The following is a 14,503-nucleotide window of genomic DNA, read 5'->3' as shown; positions in this document are numbered from 1 at the left end:
CATCTTTTTGTCTACATGCAATCCTATTGCTAACTTCCTTATGTCTATCAAGGCAACACTATCTAGTAACCCAGGTTTGCACCCTGGGAGGCATTTTCAACACTTTTCTCTCCCTCACACTTATTCCATCAACTTCTAAATTTTGTCATTTTTTTTTAACTCTATAGCATCTCACACATAGCTCTGTTGTTGTTGCAATTATACAGATACCACCCTAATTCAGATCCTCATTACCTCTTACCTAGACTTTAAAAAGAAAAAAGTTTTCTGCTCTCCCTGCCACCAGTCTCTCCCTTCTCCAATACATCTTTACATTCCAACTATACTGTCTAAATTGCTGAGCCCTCTATAGGGCTCATTTCCTTTCCTTTGCACAGATATACCTAATATTCTCTGTTTCTTTCCCTCTGCCTCGCGGAACCCTTGAAAAGTTCTTTTAAAGCAGATTCCTTGAGCAATAGTGAAGCCTATGAATCCCTTTTCAGAATTTTTTTAAAAGTAAAAAAACCACAAAGGATTACAAAGAAAATCAATTGGGTTTTTTTTTAGGTTTTTTGCAAGGCAAATGGGGTTAAGTGGCTTGCCCAAGGTCACACAGCTAGGTAATTATTATGTGTCTGAGGGCTAATTTGAATTCAGGTACTCCTCACTCCAGGACCGGTGCTCTATCCACTGCGCCACCTAGCCGCCCCGCAAAAAGGTTTAACAGCCAAAATCTATCCAAGTCTTTTGAGATCTTACGTTTTTTTCATTTATCCATGAACATACTGTTTCCCCAAGTTTCATATAAGCTACTTTAGACTATTTAACTTGTCTTTGTATTCCTCTGAGCCTCAAATAGTGCTTTACCTAATAAATCTTCTTAATTGACTAGCATGTCAAAAATGTAAATACTGGTGAGCATTCTAAACATTCGCTTCCCTAAAATGGGTACTTAATTTGCATTTCAAGTAAAATGCTACTAAAATCCGTCTTAAAGCAGTCTCTCGCCCCAGTTCCTAACCCCTCGCTGTCCTAAGGGGAGACCCTGGGTTTTGGGGCCCCTGCACAGCCACAGCTAGGGGAAAGGCCGCGGAACAATCCGCTGATGGGCTTGGAATGGGGCCTCTATCTCTCGACATTTTTCAGCCACTTAATTGAGGCCATGATCCGGGGCCTGGGGAACCTCCCCACCTCCTTGGCACACAGCCCCTTTGGGCAGGGAGGTGCGGCACGGAGAGGGCACGTGCGCCACCGGAGCGTTCCCTGCCGACGCACAAGGCAGGGGCCCGGCCCGCCTGCGCGTCTGTATCCCGGAGAAGGCCGGGGGGCCTCCCTGGCCGTCCGCCCTTCCGCATCTGAGAGCCGCGCGGCCCGGGAGCAAGCCCAGGGCGGAGGTGCCAGGGGGAGATCCGTCCCAGGCCCAAAAGCACAGAGAAAGGAGGAAGCGTGAGACCCACTTCGCGCAGGCGCAACGCAGGCGCTCCTTCTCCCCTTCCTGGTTTCCTTCCCCTCCCCCTCCAGCCCCGCCTCTCCAGATAGAATCTAAGAACGCGATTGGCCTAGTGGGATGCCCATCTACCTTCCTTTCCCCCCTCTTTACTCCAATTGGCGGCCAGGGAAAGGACCGACCCCCTAGCCTTCGCCAACTCGCCCGAATCGCCGAATGCTTGCGGCGGCGCCGATTGGCCGAGCTGCGGGACTGCGACCGGGCACTTCCGGTGGGGCTCCGCGGCTCCTTCCCTCCTCTCTCCCCCGCCCGCCCGCCTGTGCCCCTCTCCTTCCCCCTCCCCTTCCACCATGGCCGCCTCTGTGTGCTGTAAGGAGCAGCAGGTTCCCCGTGCCCCCTTGTAGCGCTCACAGCCCCCCCCAGCCCCCTCGGGGCCGGAGCCGGAGGGGTCCCAGTCCCCGCGCCCCGGGGGCAGGAGCCAGAAGGACTCGGGCAGGACTGCTGCCCACTCCCAGCTTAGGGGGCAGAAACTTGGAGCTTCTTCTACCCCCCAGGGGCAGGAGCCCGGCCAGTCGCCCCCTCCCCTGCGGGGACAGAACGCTCCCCTTGCCCTCTCTCCCTAACCTCAGGGGGACGAGCTAACGGGGTCCCCCCTCCCCGCCTCAGGGGCAGGACCCGGGGGAGCTGCCCCTTTCTCCCCCCCACCCCAGGGGCAACCTCTGCCAGAGGAGGGGGTGGGGGGGGCAGGGACCCTTCCCCACTCCACTGTCTCCTCCCTCCCCTCCTTCCGTGGTCCTCCAGCATCTCCCCCAGTTCCCGCGTGTAGGACTTCTCCCCCCTTCCCCTGTCCCCCCACTTCTCCCGGCTCCAGCCATGGAGATACAGAAGGGAAAGGGGGGAGCAGCAGCAGCTGCTTCGGGAACGGCAGCGGGAGGTGGAGGAGCGGGAGCAGGAGCCCCAGGAGGGGGGAGGCTGCTACTGTCCACCAGTTTGGATGCCAAGGATGAGTTAGAGGAGGTAGGTGTGGGGAGCTGAGAGATTGGGGTGAAGAGGGGGACTGGAGCGGATGTGGGGGCAGGGGGCACTTGAAGGGGGGGCAAAGGGACCTTTCCTCCATTTTCTTCTAGGGCAACCCAGACTGCTCCAAATTTCCTATCCCAGGAGGAGGAAGTGTGGACCAACTTTCTGGGGCTGGTTGCCATAGTAACCATAGTCAACATTGATATGGGGGTGGAGGTGAGAGACCTATTGAGCATCTCCTAAGCCACCCAAATTTGTTGACTTTTCCGCCCACCTTGGCAGTTCCCAGGGCTTATTTGTTTAAGACCTAGGCCTTTCAAACTGCTCTAGGAAGTGAACTAGGGGTACATGATCCAAACCCAATAGATAGCTAGGGTCTAATGGAACACCTGCTTCGGTTCTTGGACCCTCCCATTAAGCACACCATTGACTGCACTCTGGTGGCCTGGTTACTAGGTGATGCCAATAAGACATTTAGAATGGGTTTGGGCACCCAGAGAAAGCTATGATGTCTATTTGCTTTTGCTCTGTCTCAAATGGAATGAAGGATTGGAACTTAAAAGTCTCCCCCCAGTGCCCTTTGGTATCACACTCAAGCACAAGAAGTCATTTTCAATTCACTTAAACCAGTATTTATTAAGCCCCTATTATATGCAAGGCACTAAGCTGGGTTCTTAGTGTTACAACAAAAAAAGGGATGGAAAAGTCCCTGCCCCCTTCCCTCCAGAGATGACATTCAAGTGGGAGCTACATTTTATGCAGATAAGTATGTAAAATATTATTTGAAAGAGAGAGTGCACTATGTAATTTGGAACGACTTTGAAGTGGCAGCTAAAAGGAGTTTTGAAGGAAGCTAAGGAATAGAAAAGGTATGGGTGAGGACCAAGTGCCATCCAGCCTTGCCAAAGACTTATGCAAAAGCACAGAGAGTGAAAATGAAATACCTACAAATAAGCAGGGAGGCCCTTTTGACTGGATTGGGTTCAAGGAATAGCAGTTAGCCTAGAACACAGTCTGTGATGGGGTATCATGAAATAAAGCCTAAAAAGATGGACTTGGGCCAAGTCATAAAGGGGGTTTAAATACCATGCTAAGGATTTTATATTTTATCCTAGAGGCGATAGAAAACCCTTAAAGCTTCAGCAGAGTGATTTGGCTAGGACTGTACAATAATAAAACTATTGGCAGCTTTGTAGAAGATGAATTGATGAGGGAAGGGTTGGAAAAAGGGAGATGAATTAGCAAACTACTGCAGTGATCCAGGTGAAAGATGATGAAAACCTAAGCTAGGGTAGTAGCTCTATGAGGCAAGATAAGGGTACAGACATGAGAGAGAGGAGTTAAAATTGACAAGACTTGGGTATAGAAGGAAAATGTAAAGTCTAAGATAATTATCATTTTCCAGCCTTGAATGATTAGAAGAATGGTTTCTTCAACAAAAATAGGAATTTTGAGGAGGGATGAGCTTGGGGGAACAAAACAGTTCCATTTTGGATATATTGACGTTGAGGCCCCTATGGGATAGATAAGTAGAGTTGTTTTTCATTTTGGTAATGGGAAACTGAAGTTTAGAAAAGTGATTGGGGAAATGACTGGGTGGCACAGTGGATAGAGCACTGGCCCTGGAGTCAGGAGTACCCGAGTTCAAATCTGGCCTCAGACACTTAATGATTACCTAGCTGTGTGGCCTTGGGCAAGCCACTTAACCAACCCCATTGCCTTGCAAAAAAAAAAAACCCTAAAAAAATAGAAAAATGATTACATATAATCATCTACATAAAGATAATTAATCCCATGGAATTAATGAGATCACCCAATGGATAGAGTGAGAGAGAAGGGGGGGAGTCTAGAAGAACTTTGGGAGGGCACCTATGCTTAATGAATGAAACAAAGATGAGGACACCACAAAAATGTGAGGGGGGGGGAACAAACCAGAAGAGTATCTGGAAAACCTAGAGAGAACACAGGATAGAGGACGAGGGAATGGTCTTGGTCTCCAAAACTGCAGATAGGTCAAGAAGATGAAGACAGAAAAGGACATCAGATTTAACAATGAGAACCCATTAGTAACTTCGGAGAGAGTGGCTTTTTTCAGGTGATAGGGCAGAAAACCAGATTGTAAGGAGTTAGAAGTGATTTAGAAATGATTGAAAAATGATTGGGAGGTGAGGAAATAGAGGCAGTGAGTATAAATGGCTTTTCCTAAGTTGTCTGTGAAAGGAAAAAGAGAGACATAACTTAGGGTAAGTTGTTTGCTTAAAGGATGGGGGCCAGCAGACTGTACATCTCTCGATTGAAGATAGGGGAAGAGAAAAAAATGATGGAAAAGGCAAACTCCCAGAAAATACAGCAGGAGCTAGGATCAAAGACATGAATCAGGAGGTTAGGCCTTTGAAGCAATGGAGAAAGAAATGAGTGCATGATATATGAATACAAAATAAGAAAAGGGGGAGCTCATGACAGACTGGTTTTCTATAGAACAGGAGATGGACATTTGCTGAGGAGGTCCAAATGATTTGAGGGGGTCAAGGTGGATGATGGGGTAATACATAATTGGGATTTGGCTAAGTATGCAAGGCAATGGGACAAGGATTCAAGGTATATGATGCAGGATTAGGTTTACTAAGGGACAAAAAGGAAGCCAGAACAGGGGTACTGTACTGGGAGAGGTAGAGTGTTGAAGGACATGGGAAGAATGAAGGATTAGGAGTGAAGGAGAGATGGAAGAATAGAAGGTTTGGTGCAGAGGAATTTCAGAATTATAAGAAGGGATGTGGGAAGCTACCAAGAAAGGATCTTGATTGAACTTATTGTAGAGAGGCTTTGGACATATCAGGCAGATGGTCATTCAGGACATATGAAGAATAGTTGATCTTTCCCACCCAGTCACCACCTAAGGACTTAATTCTCAGGCCTGGATTTGGGTAGTTGAGCTTCAAACTCTTCCAGTATAATCATCCAGGCACAGAATGTTATGTCATTAAGACTTTTTTTTTTTAGGTTTTTGCAAGGCAAATGGGGTTAAGTGGCTTGCCCAAGGCCACACAGCTAGGTAATTATTAAGTGTCTGAGACTGGATTTGAACCCAGGTACTCCTGAGTCCTGATAAAGCCGGTGCTTTATCCACTGTGCCACCTAGCCACCCCTTAAACCTCATTTTAACCCACCATTTCCACCTCTTTTGTTTATCCTAATTCAACATTTTCTCATCAGAGATCATCTTGGATTTGATTTGGAGATGGAAGATCTGGCTTTGGCTCCTTGGGTCAAAACCTCTTGTACCTCTATTTCTACATCCATCAAATGAGAGCTGAACTAGATAATTTCTAAAGTTTCTTCCAAATTCATCCATTGCCCTACATTCTTTCCTATAGCTGCTAATTAATTAATGGTAGCACAACTAGAAAAAAAGTCTTGGGGTGGCTAGGTGGCACAGTGGAATGAGCACCAGCCCTAGAGTCAGGAGTACCTGAGTTCAAATCCGGCCTCAGACACTTAATAATTACCTAGCTGTGTGGCCTTGGGCAAGCCACTTAACCCCATTTGCCTTGCAAAAACCTAAAAAAATGAAATGAGGTTTAAGTTTAACTGAAAATGACTAAAGACTGGTAACTCAATAATCCACAACAAAATTTTTCGTGTTAATTGACCTTCCCTTCTAAATGCTTTAGAAGCATTTACCATGCTTCTAAACTAATCCTCCCCCTTCCCCATCATCAGTCTATGTAGTAGATACAGCGGACAGAATTTGGAAAGTAAATATGCTTTTAAAAATAGGTTGATTCATTCCCAAACTAAGTAAAAAAATCACTTTGGCATTGATCCATATTTGGAATTGTCTTTGATTTAAACATGGCCACTGCTCTGTCAGCTATCTCTTACAATTATATAGCATTATGAAGTTTACAAAGTGATCTATTTGACATTAAATCTTTGAAGTAGAGAGAGTGCAAGTGTTGCTCTCCCTGTTTTATAGGTGGGATTCAGAGAGGTTAAAATGACTTGTCCAGATTTGCACAATCAAGAGGAATTAAATCTAGGCCTCTGATCCAAGTCCTTCTGACTGACTAAGGATCTTACCGATCATATTGTGATGCTTCACAGTATTACCTATTACAAACCTAGTACTGTTCTTTTTCTTTTCTGTGGACAATTGAGAATTATCTAGTTTTATCCAGTTAAAGAAAGGTTTCTGAGATTTTGGTGAGAATCTGTGATTTTTCCCCCAGACCTAGACCCTGATGAAATTATCCTCTAGCCCAAGGGTCCTTAATCTTTTCTTTGTTGTGGACCCTTCTGGCAGTCTGGTTAAGAAGCCCACAGATCCCTGCTACAGAATCATGTTTTTAAGGGCATAAAACTAAGTAGGATTACCAAGGAAATCAATTACATTGAAATATAGGTTTCAAAATATAAAAAGAAAAAATAGATGAAGAGCCCCCAGCTACAGACTAAGGTAGAACCAGTCTCCATACATCCTGGCCTACACCTGGGGCAGCCTCCCATTTTCCTCAGTTGAATCTCACTGGAGGGAATCAAATGATACATTTGCTTGTAGATGCAATATGGATGGCCAGGGGAGGAAGTATTTATTGTTCTTGTTCTTTGTGATTACCTAGAATTCTCATGACTTTTTAGCAAGTGATCTCTGTTTTCCTAATCTGAAGGTTTTTCCCCCACCATGTCTCAAGCATCCTTATCCCCTCCTTGCTCTTTCTACTTTTACATCCCACCAAAGCCAGTTTCATTGCTTCTTCGCCCAGGGCAAGGGTTGTGGCTTCTCCTCCCTCTCTCTGTCTCACAACGCTGCCCTTCCACAGGGCCCTGGGTTTAGTGAGTGCATGATGACCCACTGCTGCTCTTTGTGGCTGTAGCTTTTTTGCCCTGTATGATCTCATCTGCTACCCAGGAACGCAGGGGTAGCTTTCCATAAAATCAGTCAGTGTTTTTGAACACTCGAATTAGGCCCTGAAGGAAGATAGTAAGGAAAGAGACCCACTGTCAACCCCAGAGGAGTTAAGTCAATGGCAGAGACAACATGTATCCACAAAAAAAGCCCTGGAAAAGTTAAGAACCAAATGTATCAATGCAGCCAGAATGAGCTCTACACATAAGGGTTGTTAGGAAGATTCAGATTCTGATGTGATTAGAGGGAAGGGTCTTTTAGAGTTCTCAGGTTTGGAACAGTAGGTAAGAATACCCCAGGCTCAGAGAATGTGAATTTCCCTCCATCCCTAGGAATTTTGATACTCTGGCTCCAATTCTTAGGAGCCATCTCTATTCCTGATCAGCTTTCCTCATTACTAACTGAGGGAGGAGTCAGCCCATTGGGGGACTGGGGTAAGTAGTGCAAGAGTTGGGAATTTGTGGTTCCAAAAAAGAACCCTTTAGACCATGAGCAAGATTCTGGGCAGAATTTGGGGAGAAGTAGGTGGAGGTAGGGCAAAGTACCAGGAGGGGAGGATCCTCAGTGAGAATTCATCTTAGTTATGAGAAGCCCTGGGAAATAAGAGTTTTGATATTTTTCAGCTTTCTATTTCATTTAAAAATATACTTTCTTTGGCAAATGGTTTATGAATAAGGCATATTTAAGCTCCGCTGTCATGGTGAGGCTCTGCTCTGTATGTTCTTTGATCTCTCCATGGCAGTGGAATTTGGTTCTTCAGGGCCATGGGTTTCCCCTGAGACTCTTATTGCTGTCTCCCTCAAGGAAACAATATACACAGTTGCACCAGGACATCCTCTCTGGCCCTATGCTCCGAACTTAACTGAGTGACCAGGAAGGATGAAAGTAGAGAGGCCTCTTCCAAATGAATGAACTGAGTATCTCAGTTCTGTAGAGGAGTCATACGTCCCAAATCCTATCCATTATGGCTGTTATGGAAACCACAGTCCACTAGTACTTAGTGCTAGAAAAATCAGATTAGAAGCTCCTGGAGATAGTAAATATTTACTCAGCCCTCTGAGGGATTGTCATAAAAGACTCACTCTGAGTTTACTGCAGCAGTACAGGTCAGAGGTTATGATTGGATGCCTTAAAATTGGGGTGAGGTAAGAGATCAGGGAGGGAATGCTACATTGGTGTGCCTGTCCACTGCTCTTTTCATCTAAGAGAGTACCTAGCTTTCCCATCTCCCTGAAACATTTTCTGATTTAAAAAGAATTTCCTCAACTTGGGGAGATAGCACTGGTTGATTTTGATTCACTGAATATAGACACTTTGAGGGGAGTCTATTTCCTGATGTCCTTGTCCATCCTATCAGATTTCTTATCCTTCCCTTCCAAGGAGCCATTCCCTTCCTCCCTTCCTCCCTTCCTCCTTTCCCAGGCATTAACTTGTACAATTGACTTTGCCCTTCAAAGTGTAGGAATGAGACCTTGCTCAAGGTCTTAATGTTTCCAATTATATTTGCAGACCAAATTATCTATGGCTTAGGACCTTGCTTAGCTAAAACTTTATTATAGGACCATCCTTTATCATATCCCCCCATCTCTTCTGCAGTGGGAAATTTGCAGTGGGAAAGCAGGTGGGAGACCCTGGCTACTCTATCAAGATCAGGGAGTTCAGCTTGTCTGTGCCTTACAGTTTGGGGCTTCATTTGGGAAATGGCTGTTATTAGAAGCACTGTTTGTGTAAGGTTCTTCTAGGCCTTCTTGGGTTCAATTCTGGAAGGTCTTTCATCTTTCCAAATCAACCTGTGAATGTATGAAGATGTCCAGGTATTGTTATTTACCTTTCTTCCTTAGCTCCTTTGGTTCTATAAGGATTACCTCTTGGAAAGGCATACTTGATTCCCAGGAGGCCTGCTGCCTATTCTGAAATCTTGCCCACTTTCACTTTGCTTGTTGCTTTTCCTCTGTAGAGAAAGGCTGGTGGCTTTTCAGCATTGAACAACTTTACTTCCTTTGGGGCCTGAACTGTTATTACAGAAATTGAGGAGGTTTATGGATGGAGAGGGATGATATATAAAGAGAGGCATATTCATTTGGGTGTTCATCAGTGAGAGCTTTGCTTTTTCTCCCCTTCCCCCTTCTCCACAAAGTGTTGGAGCTAGCTGGTGGTAGCCTGGGGGTTGGAGTGGGAATCACAGTTTGACTTGCATCTGATTTCACACTTTACCCTTCTTACACCTATGCAAGTGAAATTTATTCTTACTTGGCACACTCTGGTCTGACCTACTTAGGGGTGTAGTTAGGCTTCAGGGTTGGAGGTAGATAACTCTTAAACTCATCTGAATGATTCTGGGATCATGTTTTGGGCCTCTCCTTGGAGTTTTGAAGCTGTGGGAGCTCCTTCCTAATTGTTCATGCTGAACAGGGATAGATCAAGGGCTTGTTGGGGGAGGAGCAGTGGTTAAAATAAGGTGCTGACCATTTTGATCTTACCCATATGTCCCTGTTGCTGAATTGGTTATTCCCTTGTAGGTACTCCTGAACCAGCTCTGGACAAAAATGCTTTGTGGAAACATAAAATCTAACTGAAGATGGAAGTAAATCTAGTAAAACTCTTTTGGGTTTCATCCTCTTCTAACAATGATAGCACAAACAATGAAAAACCATTCTCAAAACAGACTTGGGCTTAACTTCCAAGGCAATGACAAAAAAAACCCAAACTGATTAGAGTGGTAGGAAAGGCAAAGTTCCTGTACTTCACTCAGGATCTTTGCTATATTTATTGAAATTTGTTGCTATTAGCTATGGTAGAAAAATCAAAGCTTTTCAAGGTTAGGGAACAATAGCTAAAGTGTTCCCAGTGCTAACAGCATACTAGATTTGCTATGGAGTAGAGGCTGTACATCTAGGTCTAGGTAGAACCCTTTGTGGTGTTTGGTTTGGTATATTGTTTTCCCTCAAGTCAGTTTTTCATACCCCCTCACACTCTCTTTTCTTCCACCTCTCTGCAGCGTTTGGAAAGGTGCATGAGCATCGTGACATCGATGACCAGTGGTGTTTCTGAAAGAGAGGCCAATGATGCCCTCAACGCCCATGTGAGTCATTAACCTTGGACCTGTGGTTGTTGGGAAATAGATCCAAGAATATGGAACAGGGAAAGGGGTAACAAGTTCAAACTCTTTTTCTACCATATGAAAGTTGAACAAAGGCAAGATAAGTCCCTGGGAAGGCCCCTACTTTTCTTTGACTGATCCATGATTCCTGTCCACCAGACTGAAAGGGAGAGGTCTACATCCAACATAGGGAGAAAGATTTCTAGTCCCAAGTTCTCCTGGAGTCACAAGGTTTGGATTTGTTTCTGAAATTGACTGGCCTGTGACTGACAACTGTTCCTTCTTTCCTCCTATCCAGGTGTGCAAAGGGCCTCCCCAGCATGAAGAGATCTGCCTGGGACTCTTTACCCTTGTTCTTACAGAACCCAGTCAAGCCCAAAAGGTAATATTCCCACTGGCAACTCTGTTCTTTCCAGATGTGATCTTGACTTGGGGAACTTACCTTATAGAGATAGGCTGGGGAGTTTCCTGTTTTGTATATAGTTTTGTGACAGGCAAGGAAGAGAATAGGTAAAGCTCTTTTTTTCCCCTTCCTCTCAGCCTCCTATCTTTCTACCACATTTGGTTGTTCATTACTTTCTCCCTACCATCTCCTCATTTTGTAAGTGTACTCATTCTCCTGTTATTCTTACTGGTCAGCCTCTGCTTAGGGTCTCACCCCTAGCTCTAGATTCCAGGGCTAAAGAGGGTCAAGAAGATTGCAAAGAAGCCAAAAGGCAGTAAGATGGTTGGAAAATCAGGAACCAAGAGGAAAGCTAGACTGGGATTGTTTAGGGCCAAGAAAGCAAAGCAGAAACTCAGTAAGAGTTACTAAGTCAGGAAAGGAGAGTGACCAGTAGATTTAGTCTCTCCCCAAGGCAGTTTAAGATCAAGTTTAGATGAGCTGTTAAAGAATGTAGGGTGTTTGAGAATGTGAATTCTCTGGGGCTTATTCAGAGATTCTCTGAGACATGGTTTAAATGGAGTCTTGGGAGGCTTGGAAATAGGAAAAAAACGACCCTTCAGAGTACCTTAGACCTGTAATTTTTCCATGAAGTGTCATCTTCTCCTCATATCTTTCTGTCTGTGTTCTCAGGAGTTGTACATACCAAAAAAAAAAAAATTAAATGCATTTTTCTCTTCCCTTCCCCCCCCCAAAAGGAAGGAAGCATAGAGCCTATCCCTAGCATTTATTTTGCTTTTGACATTTTCAAAACTTTATATGTTATCTCATTTAATCCCCATAAATACTCTCTAAGATAGGTACTATTATTAAACCCATTTTACAGATGAGGAAACTGAGGCTGAGAAAAGTTAAATGGCTTGTTCAGGATTTAGCATATGTCTGAGGCAGGATTTCAATTTTGATCTTCCTGATCACAAGTCTAGCTCTCTGTTCAATATCCACCTAGCTGTTAGAATCAAGGACAAAGTGCCTGTGGACTCTGCAGACCTGAGTTGAGGACCTGAAGGTGAAGAAAAGAAACAGATGTGTTTGCATTATATTCAACAGGGATGCCAGTTAAAGTAAGGTCTTGGAAGAAGGGAGATTATTGTTCAGTTCCAGACTTCCTTTGAATTCCCAAGGCTAGCCAGGCTATCCCATGACTTGAGCTTCATTTCAAACCTAAATATGTCATCCGGAGTGCTGCAGATGAATGCTTGACCCGTTTGGTGTTTAAAAGCCATGCCATGATCAAGTCTAGTCTCTCTCATTTCACTCAGATTTGTTAGCAAACTGGAAGACAAAATGGGGATGAGTGAAGTCATGATGTTTTAGAGAGGGGATTAAGGTCTGCTTTTCTGTTGTTTTTTAAAATTGCATTTGACATCTAATTTAGTTACATTTGTAATTAGTTTTTGCCTTTGGAAAGTGAATAATTTTTTCAAAGCTGAGATGTGAATCATACCAAGTAATTGCAAATAAATAGGCCTTGATGATGGGAGTGCTCCCAGATTTTCTCTGCACTTGGCGCATTGGAGCATACAGAGCTGGCACAGCAAATGCTTATGTGGTGCTCCAGCTTTCCCAGGAGACCAGCATGTCTCCTATCCCTTCAAAAGGAGCGAGCCCTGTTTCTATGGCACATATAAAGAAACAAAGCCTCAGAGTGATTAGATATCTGAAACTCTAGGTTGAACAATGGGTTGGCAACAGGACCAGAATTCAAACTCAGAGACCAGGGGTTTTTAGCTGAGAGCCCTCTGTGTCCTGATTCAGTCTCACTAATCTCCACATGTTCCAATTTTAGTATATGTGCTGCTGAAGCAAGCACCCTGATTCAGTCTCTAGGCACAGTCTCAGATCTGACCTCTTGGATATGGGGAGGTGGAGACTGAAGGCTAGTTGGAGAGGAATCTTTAGGGGAGTGTGGAAAACATAGGCAGGGCTGAGGGAGGGGTGCCGGAAGACAGTGTGACTCATTAGGGACCTTGAACTACATCAGGGTTTGGTTGAAAAGTCAGTGTTTCATCTCCTTAGGGCTCTAATCTTTCCCCAGAAAGAGTGACCATTTTTTTTAAAACATCTCCTCCTCCTCCCACAGGTTGTTTTTATTGTTATTGTTTTTCTTCTCGGGGGAGGGAGGGAGGTTAGAGTAGGGAATGTTGCTTAAACTAAAATGATGGTGTTAGGCTGCAGATTAGAGCTGAGAGACTGTTTCCAAGGACTTATTTGGATTTAACCCTGTCTTTGGAATGTCAGTGAAACCTCAGGACTGATTTAAGAATCTACTCTGTGAATCTTCATTGGCTAAAGACTTAGTGGGCTGGTTGGTGTCAGAGGAGAGTGAATCTGGAATTCACTAGAAACCTGCCTCAAGAAAGCCAGAGACTAAGCTCTAGTCATTGCTGGCAAGCAGAATCATGAGGCCCTGAAGCTGACCTTGTAGATACACAAGCTATCAAGGATAGAATAGAAGAAGGAGAGGTATTTGGCTTCAGTGATGGTCTTCCTCAGAAGGAAGAAAAGATAGCAGTGATTAAGAGAAAGGGAATGAAGTAGGTTATAGGCATTTAGCACTCTGAACTAGCAGTCAGTAATAATGGTAATATTATACAGCACTTGAAGTATTGCAAAGTGCTTTATTATCATCTCATTTTATGCTCACAACACCTTATAGAGAAAGATGCTCTTGTTATCCCCATTTTACAGATGAGGAAACTGAGTCACACAGTGATTAAGTGACACCTGCCCAAGATCATACAGCCAGTAAGTATATGAGACGGGCTTTATGAAGGCAGCTAGCTGGTGAAATGGATAGAGCAATGGATCTCAGATAGTGGCTGTTTGATCACTTAATCACTGTTTGTCTCAGTTTCTTTATCCACAAAATGAAGAAAAGAATAGCAAGTACCTTTCAGGGTTGTTGTGAAATTTGTAGAGTGTTTAGCATAGTTCCTTGCTTAATAAATCCTTGTTTGTTCCCTTCCCTCCAGGTCCTGCACTATATCCAAAGGGTTGCCTAACCACCTCATGAAGCTTTATACCCTCTGGGTCTGTTTCTTGCCCTGTGTCCTACTTTAATCAGACACAGTGGTAGATGCTGCTAGGATTCAGGAACTCTTGATATTGATAGAGGGAATGGTGTCCAGCTTTAGCCTATATTCTCTGTTGGCTCTAGAGTTGCATGAAGGCAGCTAGATCTCTTGGCATCGGGTAAAGACTAATGTCCATCTCAGGGGGACAGTTTCTTGTCTTTTCTCTGGAGCTATTGAAGCATAGGCCCAAAATCATCCCCTCTGTCTTCCTGTCCCCTGCCACCTTTTTTCCTCCTTTTTACCTGCCTTCTTCCCATCCCACCCAAAGTTCTCCTTCATCTGCTTCTCTCCCAGGCCAGCTGCTGAGCCTGGCACACAGGTTGTCAAGATGACTGGCAACATGAAGAGGGTGGTAGTCATCCTATCCAGTTGCCATCTGGTACCAGTGTTGAAAGTATGGGATCCTATACCTTCTGCTGAAGCCAAATTCTCAAAGCAGCACCATTTTGTCCTCTGACACCCCTGAGCTTCTGAACATCTCTCCTACCCTTGACATCAGTCTTCCTGGCTTGAGGATGCTGTGTTTTCA

The 14,503-nt window shown here is 44.6% G+C and overlaps 1 protein-coding gene across 2 annotated transcripts in view; it reads left to right on the top strand.

Moving 5' to 3' along the window:
• Positions 1–1,725: 1,725 nt before the first annotated feature.
• INTS3 (integrator complex subunit 3) overlaps positions 1,726–14,503 on the top strand; it is a 36,107-nt gene continuing 23,329 nt past the window's right edge. The window contains exons 1-3 of one of the 2 annotated variants that reach the window (XM_074223454.1): positions 1,726–2,446; positions 10,354–10,437; positions 10,754–10,837. In XM_074223454.1, coding sequence (XP_074079555.1) covers positions 2,303–2,446; positions 10,354–10,437; positions 10,754–10,837 — 312 coding nt within the window. In that variant the 5' untranslated portion in view covers positions 1,726–2,302. Of the gene's footprint in view, positions 2,447–6,036; positions 9,170–10,353; positions 10,438–10,753; positions 10,838–14,503 lie in introns of those variants that run through there. The other variant, XM_074223455.1, reaches the window with a different exon arrangement.

This window comes from Macrotis lagotis, chromosome 2, assembly GCF_037893015.1.
Source record: "Macrotis lagotis isolate mMagLag1 chromosome 2, bilby.v1.9.chrom.fasta, whole genome shotgun sequence".
Classification (NCBI taxonomy): Eukaryota; Metazoa; Chordata; class Mammalia; order Peramelemorphia; family Peramelidae; genus Macrotis; species Macrotis lagotis.
This window is presented reverse-complemented; position numbering and strand designations above follow the sequence as displayed.